The sequence below is a fragment of the Ovis aries genome, chromosome X, assembly GCF_016772045.2.
Source record: "Ovis aries strain OAR_USU_Benz2616 breed Rambouillet chromosome X, ARS-UI_Ramb_v3.0, whole genome shotgun sequence".
NCBI classification, from domain to species: Eukaryota; Metazoa; Chordata; class Mammalia; order Artiodactyla; family Bovidae; genus Ovis; species Ovis aries.
This window is the reverse complement of record NC_056080.1, coordinates 78,430,409-78,445,729: the sequence shown is the minus strand read 5'-3', so window position 1 is coordinate 78,445,729 and position 15,321 is coordinate 78,430,409. Positions and strand designations below refer to the sequence as shown.

At 36.6% G+C, this 15,321-nt stretch overlaps 1 protein-coding gene across 3 annotated transcripts in view; it reads right to left on the bottom strand.

The window, feature by feature from the left end:
- Window positions 1–1,247: 1,247 nt before the first annotated feature.
- The window catches only part of DACH2 (dachshund family transcription factor 2), a 697,738-nt gene continuing 683,664 nt past the window's right edge, over window positions 1,248–15,321 (bottom strand). For all 3 annotated transcript variants that reach the window (XM_042241740.2, XM_060407431.1, XM_060407432.1), the window contains one exon: window positions 1,248–2,033. In XM_042241740.2, coding sequence (XP_042097674.1) covers window positions 2,029–2,033 — 5 coding nt within the window. In that variant the 3' untranslated portion in view covers window positions 1,248–2,028. The remainder of the gene's footprint in view (window positions 2,034–15,321) is intronic.

Here is a 15,321-nt window from a genome sequence, read left to right as displayed (position 1 = left end):
ATTGGGTTAAAGCAACATACCTGCTCCATACAAATAGATCTTCTACAGTATATAGAGAGAATCAGAAGACTTAAAAAATCCTTCAGAGCATGGACTGACTGGAATGTTACACTGATATGAATTAATGTGATGTTTTATAACGTGTAGGGAAAGCGGCAATTCCAGTAGTAGAAATTGTATGTACTGCCACAGGGAACTGGTTATTGGGGAAGCATAAAAATTCAGTTGGAATTTTGTATAGAATGTGTGGTACCTCTGTCATATCAGAACTTAATTCTAGGGCAGATGTAAAAATAACATAATGGACTAGTTTTTGCTTGGGTAAAGAGAGCACTTTAGGAGGGGAATTGATTTTTTTTTTTTTAGTATACTATTTAGCACATTGGACTACTGTTGTATTAGATTCTTTTGTTGTTCTTGTTTAGTTACTAAGCCGTTTCCAGCTCTTTTGCAACACCATGGACTGTAGCTCCTCCCCAGGTCTCTAGGCTCCTTTGTCCATGGGATTTCCTAGGTAAGAATACTGGAGTGGATTGCCATTCCCTTCTCCAGGGAATCTTCCTGACCCAGGGACTGAATTCACATCTCCTGCATTGGCAGGTGGATTTTTTTATCAGTAGGCCATCAGGGAAGTCCTGTTAGATTCCTGCTGCTGCTGCTGCTAAGTCGCTTCAGTCGGGTCTGACTCTGTGCGACCCCATAGATGGCAGCCAACCAGGTTCCCCCATCCATGGGATTCTCTAGGCAAGAACACTGGAGTGGGTTGCCATTTCCTTCTCCAATGCATGAAAGTGAAAAGTGAAAGCGAAGTTGCTCAGTCATGTCAGACTCTTAGCGACCCCATGGACTGTAGCCCACCAGGCCCTTCCATCCATGGGATTTTCCAGGCAAGAGTACTGGAGTGGGGTGCCATTGCCTTCTCCGATTAGATTCCTAGGAGGCATGAAAATAATGATGGGTATTTGCCAGCAGCCTTTGGTGGGTATCCATTAAGTAAATAGTTAAATATACTTGAGGCCATTTCTTGGGCATTTCAAGCAAAATGGCCCATTTGTTTCTAATCAGTGAAGCAGCTTAGGTATCTGGCCATGTCTAGACAGAGGGTGAGCAATGGAAAATATCCATGATGTGACTGACCCATAATCTGCCTTTCTCCTTTCATATATATATATATATATATATATATATATATACATATATATATATATATACATATATATATACATATATATATATATTTCTGGGTCTGTTTAATTGTTGATAGCTTAATGAAGAGGATTGAAGATGGGAGGCGAGTAGAAAATAATAAATGAGTATTTTTTTGCTGCTTAGGTATGTGTTTTTATTGTTGCCTTCTTTATATGTAAGGAACAAACTAGTATAAAGGTATTAAATAACTTGCTCTACCATCAACAAATCAAAGGAAGAACTAGGTGTGGTAAAACCTACAAACTAGAGCTCTCTATATTTCCTTAGAGAACTCTACAGACAATGTGCTTTTTTCAGAAAGGTGATCTTCAATGCAATGATAATAAATATTGATTATTTGCACATATGAATTACCTCCTCACATTAATTCCTATTAAATCTCAGGTCATCCAAATATAAAGCTATTTCATAGCAATTACAGCATAAACTGGGTTTGTCTGCATTTTGTCACACCATTTAGAAATAGCATTTTCTGTGTCTTAAAAATTCTTCCACCTACTTACTCCACTAGGATGATACAGGTTTAATGTGATAATGTTTATGAAGCACTATGAACTCCATGGAAGAAAATGGTTATGAAACTAATGTATCATGTTCAATCATCATTATGATTATCCCCTAAACATTGCGAAGCCCAATCTCTAACTTTTTACTGTACATGCAAGGTTCAAACTATCAGCAATGAACACATAGTAATTGATGGTTCCATATTTTAAGAATTTGAGTATAAATTTCAAAGAATTACAACACTAGATAAGCAGGTAACCGCTACAGCACCCTATTCGTGCCTATGATCAGTTGGAGTTCCGGCATCAGTGTTCAGGCTGCACAGAAAAAAACAATAAAACCTGGTCAAAATTTCATTCCAACAAACAAAATCCAAAATCTACTCCAAATTAAAAAAAAAATCCATAATGAATTTCATTAAAAAACACAAACTGACTTTCTAGTATTTTGCTGAGCTATACATTTTCAAGATTTGAATAAAGCTGTGTGCAATAAGTGTATTACTTCATTACAAATATCCCTTAATCATTTGTTCATTGATGTGACCCTCATTCTACTAAAAGCAAAATTATACAAAGGTTAGAAAAATTGTAGCTTTGCATAATTTAAAGCTCAATCAAATTATCTGGGTGTGATACTGACAATACAAAAATGGCCTAAATGACATTCCCTAACTCTAAAATATGCATTATGAGCCACTTGTGCATGTTCTACTGTTTTACTACCTGTAGTGAAATGCATGACTAGCTTAATAAGCAAGACATTTCAAAAACATATTTATTTCCCCTTCACAATCTAAAACATGAGTAAAGATTCACACCATTTTCTCTGAATCAAAATCTTTGTTAATGATTGCAATTTCCTTTCAGGATGAGATTTCTTTCCCCAACAGGATGGTTATTTAAAAGTAAACTCTCACTTAAAAAAAAAAAAAAGCTAAGAAACATTTAAAAGTAAACTCTCACTTAAAAAAAAAAAACTGCTAAGAAACATGTCTATTATGTTATTGAAGGCTCAATTTAAGTGTAGAAAATTATCTTTTCTACCCAGGACTCATATTTTCTTCCAAGTGTTGTCTCAAACCTTATTCACGACGGAGGGAGGGAAAGATGGCGGAGGAATAGGACGGGAAGACCACTTTCTCCCTCACAAATTCCTCAAAAGAACATTTCAACACCGAGCAAACTCCACAAAACAACTTCTGTAGGCTGGCAGAGGACATCAGGCAACCAGAAAAGCAGACCATTGTCTTCAAAAATAGGTAGGAAAAAATATAAAAGACGAGAAAGGAGACAAAGGAGGTGGGGAGGGAGCTCCATCCCCGGAAGGGAAGCCCGTCCCGGGAAGGGAATTTTAAGAAGAGAGGTTTCCAAACACCAGGAAACACTCTCCCTGCCGAGTCTGTGGCGAGCCTTGGAAACACAGAGGGCAACATAACAGGAAGGAAAAATAGATAAATAATTAAAACCAACAGATTACAACCCCAACAGTAACTCCCCCAGAGGAAAAGCAGCACAGATGCCTGCATCTGCCATTGGGAAGTGGGGGCAGGGCAGGGACGCGCGGGAGGCGCGGGCTGCAGTGCTTTGTAAGAATCAGGCAGGAACGCCCCACGCGCAACCAGAACGATCTAACTTGGGCTAGCAAACCAGACTGTGGGATAGCTACCACGTGAAAAGCTCGAACATAAGACACCGCCAGGACCGAGCACAGAACAAAGGACGGAACGGAAAAAGCCAGCTGCAGACCATCACCTGCCAGGGACAGGCAGCCAGAGCCGTAAGAACTGGAAAGGGGCAATTGCAGACCCGGAGAGACTTTACGTACCTAACTGCAAGCAGGCTCCTTTGCTAAGACTTCTGGGGGTGCTGGACAGTCACAATCTGCCTCACGGGGTGCGCCAGCGGTCCACCCAGGAAGCTGAGCAGCAGCGGCAGAAAAGGTGACAAGCCGCGGTGATCGTGCTCGCCAAACTCCTGAGCTACTCGGACCTGGGAAGGGCACAAAGCGCAGTCCCAGCTGAATATGTGCCTCTGAGGGCTGCCTGAGCGCCGAACCTGAGCAGCTTGGACCGGGGAAGTGCACGCAGCCTAGGGCCGGCCCCAGACGGTTCCTGGCTGAGCATCGTAGAGCCGGAGCGGTTTGTGCGCCGCGAGAAAGGACAGGTCAAGCAGGGCTGAGATACTGTGTGCACACGACAGTGCTATTTGTTTGTAGCATCCCCCCTCCCCACAGTGCGACTGAACTAGTGAGCCTAAAAAAACAGCAAACAGAAGAAGTTAAACAGAGGGAACCACCTTGGAAGTGATCCCACACGGCCCATAACATCAGAGAAGGGCCAGTTATATTTTTACTATTTTTGAAATCATTCCTTTTTCTGTGTGTGTGTTTTTTTTTCTTTTTTCTTTTTTTTTCTAACTTTTTTTTAATTGTTAAGTCTTCTATTTCTCCTCTAATTTTTATTTCTATAACCTATTATTACTATTTTAAAAAAAGACTTTTTTTTTTTTTTAAGGCAAACACCATATATAGTCTTTGGATGGTTGTTGGTGTTTTTTTGTTTGTTTGTTTTTAAATAATTCTTTTTTTCCTTTCTTCCTTTTTCCTTCTGCTTTTCTTTAATATTGTATCTTTGAAAATCCAACCTCTACTCTAGATTTTTAATCTTTGCTCTTAGGTTTTTGTTGTCAATTTTGTACATTTAAAAACCCAAACTTCACTACCCAAGTTTACCTGAGAGCGAGATTACTGGCTTGACCACTCTCTCCTCCTCTGAACTCTTTTTCTCCACCAGGTGGCCTCTGTCTCTTTTCTCCCCCATCTCTTCTCTATCCAACTCTGTGAATCTCTGTGTGTTCCAGACGGTGCAGAACACCGAAGGAACTGGTTACTGGCAGGATTTGTCTTTCGCCTACTCATTGCTCTCTCTTATCCTCCTGGTCACCTCTGTCTACTTCCTCCCTCTCCTCTTCCCCATATAACTCTGTAAATACCTCTGAGCGGTCCAGACTATAGAGCACATATAAGGAAGTGACTACTGGCTAGCTTGCTCTCTCCTCTTTTGATCTCACTGCATCTCATTCCAGTTACCTCTAACTACCCCCTCCATCGTCTCTTCTCCTTGTAACTCAGTGAACCTCTCTGAGTGTCCCTCAATGTGGAGAAACTTTTCATCTTTAACCTAGAGGTTTTATCATTGGTGCTGTATAGATGGAAAAGTCTAGAGGCTACTGTAAAAATAAAACTGAAAACCAGAAGCAGGAGGCTTAAATCCAAAGCCTGAAAACATTAGAGAACTCTTGAATTCAGGGAACATTAAGCAATAGGAGCTCATCAAATGCCTTCATACCTACACCAAAACCAAGCTCCACCCAAGGGCCAACAAGTTCCAAAACAAGACATATCACGCAAATCCTCCAGCAACACAGGAACACTCCCCTGAGCTTCAATATACAGGCAGCTCAAAATTATCACAAAACCTTTGATGTCTCATAACCCATTACAGGTCACTCCACTGCACTCCAGAGAGAAGAAACCCAGCTCCACCCACCAAAACTTCAACACAAGCTTCCCTAACCAGGAAACCTTGACAAGCCACTGATAGAACCCCACCCAAAGTGAGGAAGCTCCATAATAAAGAGAACTCCACAAATTACCAGAATATAAAAAGGCCACCCCAAATGCAGCAATATAACCAAGATGAAGAGACAGAGGAATACTCAGCAGGTAAAGGAACAGGAGAGTTGCCCACCAAACCAAACAAAAGAGGAAGAAGTAGGGAATCTACCGGAGAAGGAATTCCGAATATTGATAGTGAAAATGATCCAAAATCTTGAAATCAAAATGGAATCACAGATAAATAGCCTGGAGACAAGGATTGAGAAGATGCAAGAAAGGTTTAACAAGGACCTAGAAGACATAAAAAAGAGTCAAAATGTAATGAATAATGCAATAAATGAGATCAGAAACACTCTGGAGGCAACAAATAGTAGAATAACGGAGGCAGAAGATAGGATTAGTGAAATAGAAGACAGAATGGTAGAAATAAATGAATCAGAGAGGAAACAAGAAAAACGAATTAAAAGAAACGAGGACAATCTCAGAGACCTCCAGGACAATATGAAATGCTTCAACATTCGAATTATAGGAGTCCCAGAAGAAGAAGACAGAAAGAAAGATCATGAGAAAATCCTTGAGGAGATAATAGTTGAAAACTTCCCTAAAATGGGGAAGGAAATAATCACCCAAGTCCAAGAAACACAGAGAGTTCCAAATAGGATAAACCCAAGGCGAAACACCCCAAGACACATATTAATCAAATTAACAAAGATCAAACACAAAGAACAAATATTAAAAGCAGCAAGCGAAAAACAACAAATAACACACAAGGGGATTCCCATAAGGATAACAGCTGATCTTTCAATAGAAACTCTTCAGGCCAGGAGGGAATGGCAAGACATACTTAAAGTGATGAAAGACAATAACCTACAGCCCAGATTACTGTACCCAGCAAGGATCTCATTCAAATACGAAGGAGATATCAAAAGCTTTACAGACAAGCAAAAGCTGAGAGAATTCAGCACCACCAAACCAGCTCTCCAACAAATTCTAAAGGATATTCTCTAGACAGGAAACACGAAAAGGGTATATAAACCTGAACCCAAAACAATAAAGTAAATGGTAACGGGATCATACTTATCGATAATTACCTTAAATGTAAATGGGTTGAACGCCCCAATCAAAAGACAAAGACTGGCCGAATGGATATAAAAACAAGACCCCTCTATATGCTGCTTACAAGAGACCCACCTCAAAACAAGGGACACATACAGACTGAAAGTGAAGGGCTGGAAAAGATATTCCACACAAATAGAGACCAAAAGAAAGCAGGAGTGGCAATACTCATATCGGATAAAATAGACTTTAAAACAAAGGCTGTGAAAAGAGACAAAGAAGGCCACTACATAATGATCAAAGGATCAATCCAAGAAGAAGATATAACAATTATATATGCACCCAATATAGGAGCACCGCAATATGTAAGACAAATGCTAACAAGTATGAAAGGGGAAATCAACAATAACACAATAATAGTGGGAGACTTTAATACCCCACTCACACCTATGGACAGATCAACTAAACAGAAAATTAACAGAGAAACGCAAACTTTAAATGATACATTAGATCAGTTAGACCTAATTGATATCTATAGGACATTTCACCCCAAAACAATGAATTTCACCTTTTTTTCAAGTGCTCATGGTACCTTCTCCAGGATAGATCACATCCTGGGCCGTAAATCTAAACTTGATAAATTCAAAAAATCGAAATCATTCCAAGCATCTTTTCTGACCATAATGCATTAAGATTAGATCTCAATTACAGGAGAAAAACTATTAAAAATTCCAACATATGAAGGATGAACAACACAACACACTTCTGAATAACCAACAAATCACAGAAGAAATCAAAAAAGAAATCAAAATATGCATAGAAACTAATGAAAATGAAAACACAACAACCCAAAACCTATGGGACACTATAAAAGTAGTGCTAAGAGGAAAGTTCATAGCAATACAGGCATACCTCAAGAAACAAGAAAAAAGTCAAATAAATTACCTAATTCTACAACTAAACCAACTAGTAAAGGAAGGATTGGAAAACCCCAGAGTGAGTAGAAGGAAAGAAATCTTAAAAATTAGGGCAGAAATAAATGCAAAAGAAACAAAAGAGACCATAACAAAAATCAACAAAGCCAAAAGCTGGTTCTTTGAAAGGATAAATAAAATTGACAAACCATTAGCCAGACTCATCAAGAAGCAAAGAGAGAAAAATCAAATCAATAAAATTAGAAATGAAAATGGAGAGATCACAACAGACAACACAGAAATACAAAGGATCATAAGAGACTACTATCAGCAGTTGTATGCCAATAAAATGGACAACGTGGAAGAAATGGACAAATTCTTAGAAAAGTACAATTTTCCAAAACTGAACCAGGAAGAAATCGAAAATCTTAACAGACCCATCACAAGCACGGAAATTGAAACTGTAATCAGAAATCTTCCAGCAAAAAAAGCCCAGGTCCAGACAGCTTCACAGCTGAATTCTACCAAAAATTTTGAGAAGAGCTAACACCTATCCTATTCAAACTCTTCCAGAAAATTGCAGAGGAAGGTAAACTTCCAAACTCATTCTATGAGGCCACCATCACCCTAATACCAAAACCTGACAAAGATGTCACAAAAAAAGAAAACTACAGGCCAATATCACTGATGAACATAGATGCAAAAATCCTCAACAAAATTCTAGCAATCAGAATCCAACAACACATTAAAAAGATCATACACCATGACCAAGTGGGCTTTATCCCAGGGATGCAAGGATTCTTCAATATCCGCAAATCAATCAATGTAATTCACCACATTAACAAATTGAAAAATAAAAACCACATGATTATCTCAATAGATGCAGAGAAGGCCTTTGACAAAATTCAACATCCATTTATGATAAAAACTCTGCAGAAAGCAGGAATAGAAGGAACATACCTCAACATAATAAAAGCTATATATGACAAACCCACAGCAAACATTATCCTCAATGGTGAAAAATTGAAAGCATTTCCCCTAAAGTCAGGAACAAGACAACGGTGCCCACTTTCACCGCTACCATTCAACATAGTTCTGGAAGTTTTGGCCACAGCAATCAGAGCAGAAAAAGAAATAAAAGGAATCCAAATTTGAAAAGAAGAAGTAAAACTCTCACTGTTTGCAGATGACATGATCCTCTACATGGAAAACCCTAAAGACTCCACCAGAAAATTACTAGAGCTAATCAATGAATATAGTAAAGTTGCAGGATATAAAATCAACACACAGAAATCCCTTGCATTCCTATATGTTGAATAACGAGAAAGTAGAAAAAGAAATTAAGGAAACAATTCCATTCACCATTGCAATGAAAAGAATAAAATACTTAGGAATATATCTACCTAAAGAAACTAAAGACCTCTATATAGAAAACTATAAAACACTGATGAAAGAAATCAAAGAGGACACTAATAGATGGAGAAATATACCATGTTCATGGATCAGAAGAATCAATATAGTGAAAATGAGTATAATACCCAAAACAATTTACAAATTCAATGCAATCCCTATCAAGCTACCAGCCACATTTTTCACAGAACTAGAACAAATAATTTCAAGATTTGTATGGAAATACAAAAAACCTCGAATAGCCAAAGCAATCTTGAGAAAGCAGAATGGAACTGGAGGAATCAACTTGCCTGACTTCAGGCTCTACTACAAAGCCACAGTCATCAAGACAGTATGGTACTGGCACAAAGACAGACATATAGATCAATGGAACAAAATAGAAAGCCCAGAGATAAATCCACACACATATGGGCACCTTATCTTTGACAAAGGAGGCAAGAATATACAATGGAGTAAAGACAATCTCTTTAACAAGTGGTGCTGGGAAAACTGGTCAACCACTTGTAAAAGAATGAAACTAGAACACTTTCTAACACTGCACACAAAAATAAACTCAAAATGGATTAAAGATCTAAATGTAAGATCAGAAACTATAAAACTCCTAGAGGAGAACATAGGCAAAACACTCTCAGACATAAATCACAGCAGGATCCTCTATGACCCACCTCCCAGAATTCTGGAAATAAAAGCAAAAATAAACAAATGGGATCTAATTAAAATTAAAAGCTTCTGCACAACAAAGGAAACTATAAGCAAGGTGAAAAGACAGCCTTCTGAATGGGAGAAAATAATAGCAAATGAAGCAACTGACAAACAACTCATCTCAAAAATATACAAGCAACTTATGCAGCTCAATTCCAGAAAAATAAACGACCCAATCAAAAAATGGGCCAAAGAACTAAATAGACATTTCTCCAAAGAAGACATACGGATGGCTAACAAACACATGAAAAGATACTCAACATCACTCATTATTAGAGAAATGCAAATCAAAACCACAATGAGGTACCACTTCACACCAGTCAGAATGGCTGCGATCCAAAAATCTGCAAGCAATAAATGCTGGAGAGGGTGTGGAGAAAAGGGAACCCTCCTACATTGTTGGTGGGAATGCAAACTAGTACAGCCACTATGGAGAACAGTGTGGAGATTCCTTAAAAAATTGCAAATAGAACTACCTTATGACCCAGCAATCCCACTGCTGGGCATACACACTGAGGAAACCAGAATTGAAAGAGACACATGTACCCCAATGTTCATCGCAGCACTGTTTATAATAGCCAGGACATGGAAACAACCTAGATGTCCATCAGCAGACGAATGGATAAGAAAGATCGGGGACATATACACAATGGAGTATTACTCAGCCATAAAAAAGAATTCATTTGAATCAGCTCTGATGAGATGGATGAAACTGGAGCCAATTATACAGAGTGAAGTAAGCCAGAAAGAAAAACACCAATACAGTATACTAACACATATATATGGAATTTAGGAAGGTGGCAATGACGACCCTGTATGCAAGACAGGAAAAAAGACACAGATGTGTCTAACGGACTTTTGGACTCAGAGGGAGACGGAGAGGGTGGGATGATTTGGGAGAATGGCATTCTAACATGTATACTATCATGTAAGAATTGAATCTCCAGTCTATGTCTGATGCAGGATACAGCATGCTTGGGGCTGGTGCATGGGGATGACCCAGAGAGATGTTATGGGGAGGGAGGTGGGAGGGGGGTTCATGTTTGTGAACGCATGTAAGAATTAAAGATTTTAAAATTTAAAAAATAAAAAAGTAAAAAAAAAACAAAACCTTATTCACATATATAATATAAACAAAGAGATTGCCTTAAGAACTACTAGGCTTATTTTGAGCTATCAAAATAAATATCACAGGCATATTTTGAGCTATCAAATCTTTCTTTTAGTGGGTAGCTAACTTATTCATGAACAAATGCCAATATTTTGTGATTTACCCTGCTAAGTATTACATTTCTATTTTCTTGAAATTTGTTTAATTAGTAATATGCTTCTAATTTGCCAATGGGCATTATGCCCTTTGGTACTAAAATAAGATCACATTAAAAGATCATGTTATCTTAACTTGAATAAGAGAGAGATAAAGCATGCTGGTCAATGGTCCACTTTAGTCTTAGGTTCAATCCAAATTAATTTTATACAGTTATTTGTATGAAGTCGACTCCAATTCTGAAATGTGTTCAGAATGTGATAAATAAGCAACAGTAATGAGGTTACTTTGAGGTCCAGTTAGATATTAATACAGTAATATAAAAACAATGCTTCTAATCTGAGATTAGGAAAAGAAGGCCATTACAAGATAGTGGCAGATTAAAAAGAAAAAGTAACATTTGATTGCTCTTTCTCTAGAGAAAAGCATTGCTTTAGAATCATTTTCAGAACGGTGTAGTGCTTATTTTAATCATGTGGTGGTTCTGCGAAAAAAAAAATGGAGATTTAATGAAAATTATAACCACTTAGCCTTATTAGCCCTAAAAATTTCTGACTTACACGTTAGTCAAAACAAATACCAGTACAAGTCATCTTTTTATTGTAAATGGTATCATAATGAGTATCAATCTCTCTCACTTATATTTAACTCACTTTATTTTTGAGAATGAATTCTTTAATATACCATTTTCTCCTTTATTTAATCTCTAGTTCCTGTAAGAAATATCCTCAAAAGGGATATGGATACCTCTTATTCTCATATGGGGATAAAATACAAAATTATGTTTACCACAACTATATACTAAAGAACAGATGTTTTACATATCAATTATGGAATGCTAAATATTTCACTCCTATTAAAATCTATATACACAAACAGAAAGGCTAACTTCAAACGTATTTTATAAGGCATAGTAATAATATCTTGTACTTATATTTGTCAAAGAATATGGATCTAACTTATTGATGAGGAAGATCAAGCAAACATAATTTTAGTAAAATTAAGGCAGAGAAGTTGCATGACTTCTCAAGGTTAGTAACTGAGTTAGCCAGTTAGTAACTGAGAAATCCTGAATACTAGACCAGTCTTCTTTCCACTACTTCATTTTGCCTCCTATAGATGAGTTAAAAATAGCAATAAACTTTCATGTGTTCAACACAGAGACCTGAAAATTTTGAGCTATACTAAGAGTTCTAAAAGTTTTTGAATTTTACTTTCCAGAGAGGAAGAGAAAGAAAGGGAAAGGAGAATAAATAAAAACTATTATTCATGGGATGCTGACTATGTTAGAAGGCATACTAAGCCATTCTAAACATTTATGTCACATGTGGAATGCTATATTTTTCACTACTTCTTATTGTAGATCATACCATGGTAAAAGATGTAAGCTGCTTATGTGTCTATGCTATTGCAGTAAAAATTCTAGGGTCATATAACCCAACTTTTATACATATGTAAGTTACAAAATGCTTTGCAAAAGTCAAATTTACTTGAATTTTGTATAGGATGTACATTGGTGATATTTTAATGCAATATGTAAAAGTACAACTACGTTCTTTTCATAACTTTTAACTATTTACTTTTAATGCTTAATTGTTAGAAAAACACTATAAAACTCCAAGTAATCATAATATGAAATCAAAATATGGAGAAAATGACAATGAGAGTAATGTAAAAACATTAAATGTTTATTTGAACATTAAAAATGACCACTTCCAACATTTCCCATTGAAATGCAGTTATCAGGAGATTGTAAGATTTGAGTTGCAGGTTTTGACTTATTCATTTTAGTTACTCATCAATGGTGGGATCAACAAGACACTCATTTGTATTGTTTTGAAGATAGTGAGAGCACTTAAATTTGGAAGAATAGGGAATTAGAGAAGAAAAACATAAAAAAGATGCTTCCTTTAAAGCTAATAGAGGAATTGGTGAAATTGTTGTTCAAATAACCATTTGTAATATTGAGGTAGTATCCAACTTTAATATACAGGTTATTACTAGTGTTCAAGTATTAAATATGCAAATCATAAACTTTGGGGTTAATGGATTAAGGAGCATCAAGGAGGTCTGTAAAAAATTCTAAATAATATCTTTCTTTAAATTAATTTTTTAATCTTAATTGGAGGTTAATTACTTTACAATATTGTATTGGTTTTGCCATACATCAACATGAATCTGCCACAGGTATATACTTGTTTCCCATCCTGAACCCCCCTCCCACCTCCCTCCCCGTACCATCCCTCTGGGTCGTCTCAGTGCACCAGCCTCAAGCATCCAGTATCATGCATCGAACCTGGACCAACGATTCGTTTCACATATGATATTATACATGTTTCAATGCCATTCTCCCAAATCATCCCATCCTCACCCTCTCCCACAGAGTCCAAAAGACTGTTCTATACATCTGTCTCTCTTTTGCTGTCTCACATACAGGGTTATCATTATTTAATTTCCAAATAGAATGCTATATGGCTGTTAAAAATGAGAAAAATGTTCCTGTGAGCAACAAATAAACCTTTATGCTACTGTCCCACAGAAAGGAATTCTAGCATAAGATTAAATAAAAATCTGTTAAGGTCTAGTTCCAATATGGTGATGTGAATTTAGCCATGAATAGAAAATTTCTTTCTATTAGTACTTAAGCTTCTCTTCACAGTTTCAAATAGAAAAGAGAGATTGTATTTATGTAATTTTTAAGTATGACCCCAACCTATGCAAACTTTTAAGGCATAAGTGATTATTAAATTATAGTTGGCTTTAGTCTATTTTAGTTAATCAAATATTACACAGAAATAATCCTGTTAGCAGATCTGTGCATTAATAATGGCTCAAATACAGGATCCTCTTTCTAATGGAATGTGTTACTAATGGGTGAGCTAGCAGTAATCCCGGACTTGCAACATTTTGTGCAATGGAACAGGAAAACTTAGCCAGTCCAAAAAAAAAAAAAAAAATCTAAGTCTTCAAAGGGAAGGGATACTGGCACAAACTGAGAAGGGAGAAACCTTGAATGGATTTATTATTTGGGTTTCTAGATTCAGCCATACCTGAATCTATCCTTTGAAGTGTCAGTTAAGTCACTCCATAAGTTACCTTTCAAAATTAAGTTCCCCATAAAAGAAAAAATGGCACAAAGATCACCAGGTTATACAAATACTAGATAGTGCCTTTCTATTCTTTTTGTTCCACTTTTACAGCATCAACCATCATTGCAAGAGTGATAAGCATCTTGGTGTAGAGCCACCATATATTTGCATATCAGCAATAAAATAATTTTAGTTTTTAAGTGATGTGACAATAATGACATATGATTCTAGACTTCTATGAGAATGCTGGCTGTTTTCTTGGTAAAACACAAATGTGAAAGTGAAAAATAAAACTTAAAGTTTTAATTTAAGAAAGGCTTTCCTTTTGCATGTTCCTCAGGTGTATTTGGCTTGCCAACTGGGATAGGGTAACTCTTAAGCTAAAAAAAAAAAAAAATTGTTTTGCATGTGTAAGTAGGATGGAACATAAAGTGAGTGGTTAAATAGTTATGTGCATTGAGTTAACCCTCCTTAGATTATAGTCAAAAAGATCTGTTAATTAATGAATTAGCCCTGTAGACTCTAAAATGCTTAGTGGCAGATCAACCTATTTTGGTTTGTAAGTCTCACTAGCTTTCTCTCCCTACAACTACAATTTCACCTATTATGTGAGTGACATATAGCTGAAATTCTTAGATCTGTAAATGAGATTTTACATTATAATAGTTAGCATGATAGCTTTTAGTCACTGCAAATATTCTTTTAAAAATGCAGTGGTAAGTGGTGTAAACCAATTCACAAAAACCAGGCCTTAAGGTATAAAGTAATGTTTGTCACATCTTCCTAAGAAAGAAATAGAAGCATAATATATGCTACAATCTGACAAGTATTTCACAGGAAAGAAGTATGATATGAGTTGGGAAGTACAATCAGTTAAAATAATGATCCTATGGAGGATGAATAAAATTAGAGACAAATACTTTGTGGGAAAGAAAGTAAAAAGAAGGTGTCTGTCTAATGAACTGTACAAGGAAACAATACTGCTTTAAATAAAGATGCTATGCTAGGGTTTTTTCTGTGGGGTATGTGCTACAGCCTTTTTCCACTTATAATGGCAGTTGCAGTAAAGTTTCTCTGGGTGGTAATAGTCTCCCATTCTTAAAGGAAATATTTAAGAGGAAAGAGGACACATTTCTCACAATCCTTCTAATTTCTAACAAGCTATGCATTTCTGCTTTACAGGAGAACACTTCTACTTAACAATGGGAATAGTAGAGTGCCTATGTATATCTTCCAACACAGTACAAGACATCAAAGGGGAGGGAAACTAATGATTATGAGGGTAGGGCAGGAAATAGTCCATAAAAAGAAAGACGTAGACCACACCCTGGTAGGAGTTAGTATAAACAACTATAGAGAAATTCTATCTGTTCTCCTTATTTTTCTTGTCATATCACTTATGTGGCAAGAAATTATATGTAATTTCTCTTTTCCAGTCCACTTACTTGCTCCTACCATCACTTTCCTTGATACTTTATCAAATTCTTCAGTGACAATCCTAGCTCAAGGTAATTGTTTTCAATAATATTGATAAGTCATCTTAAGATCT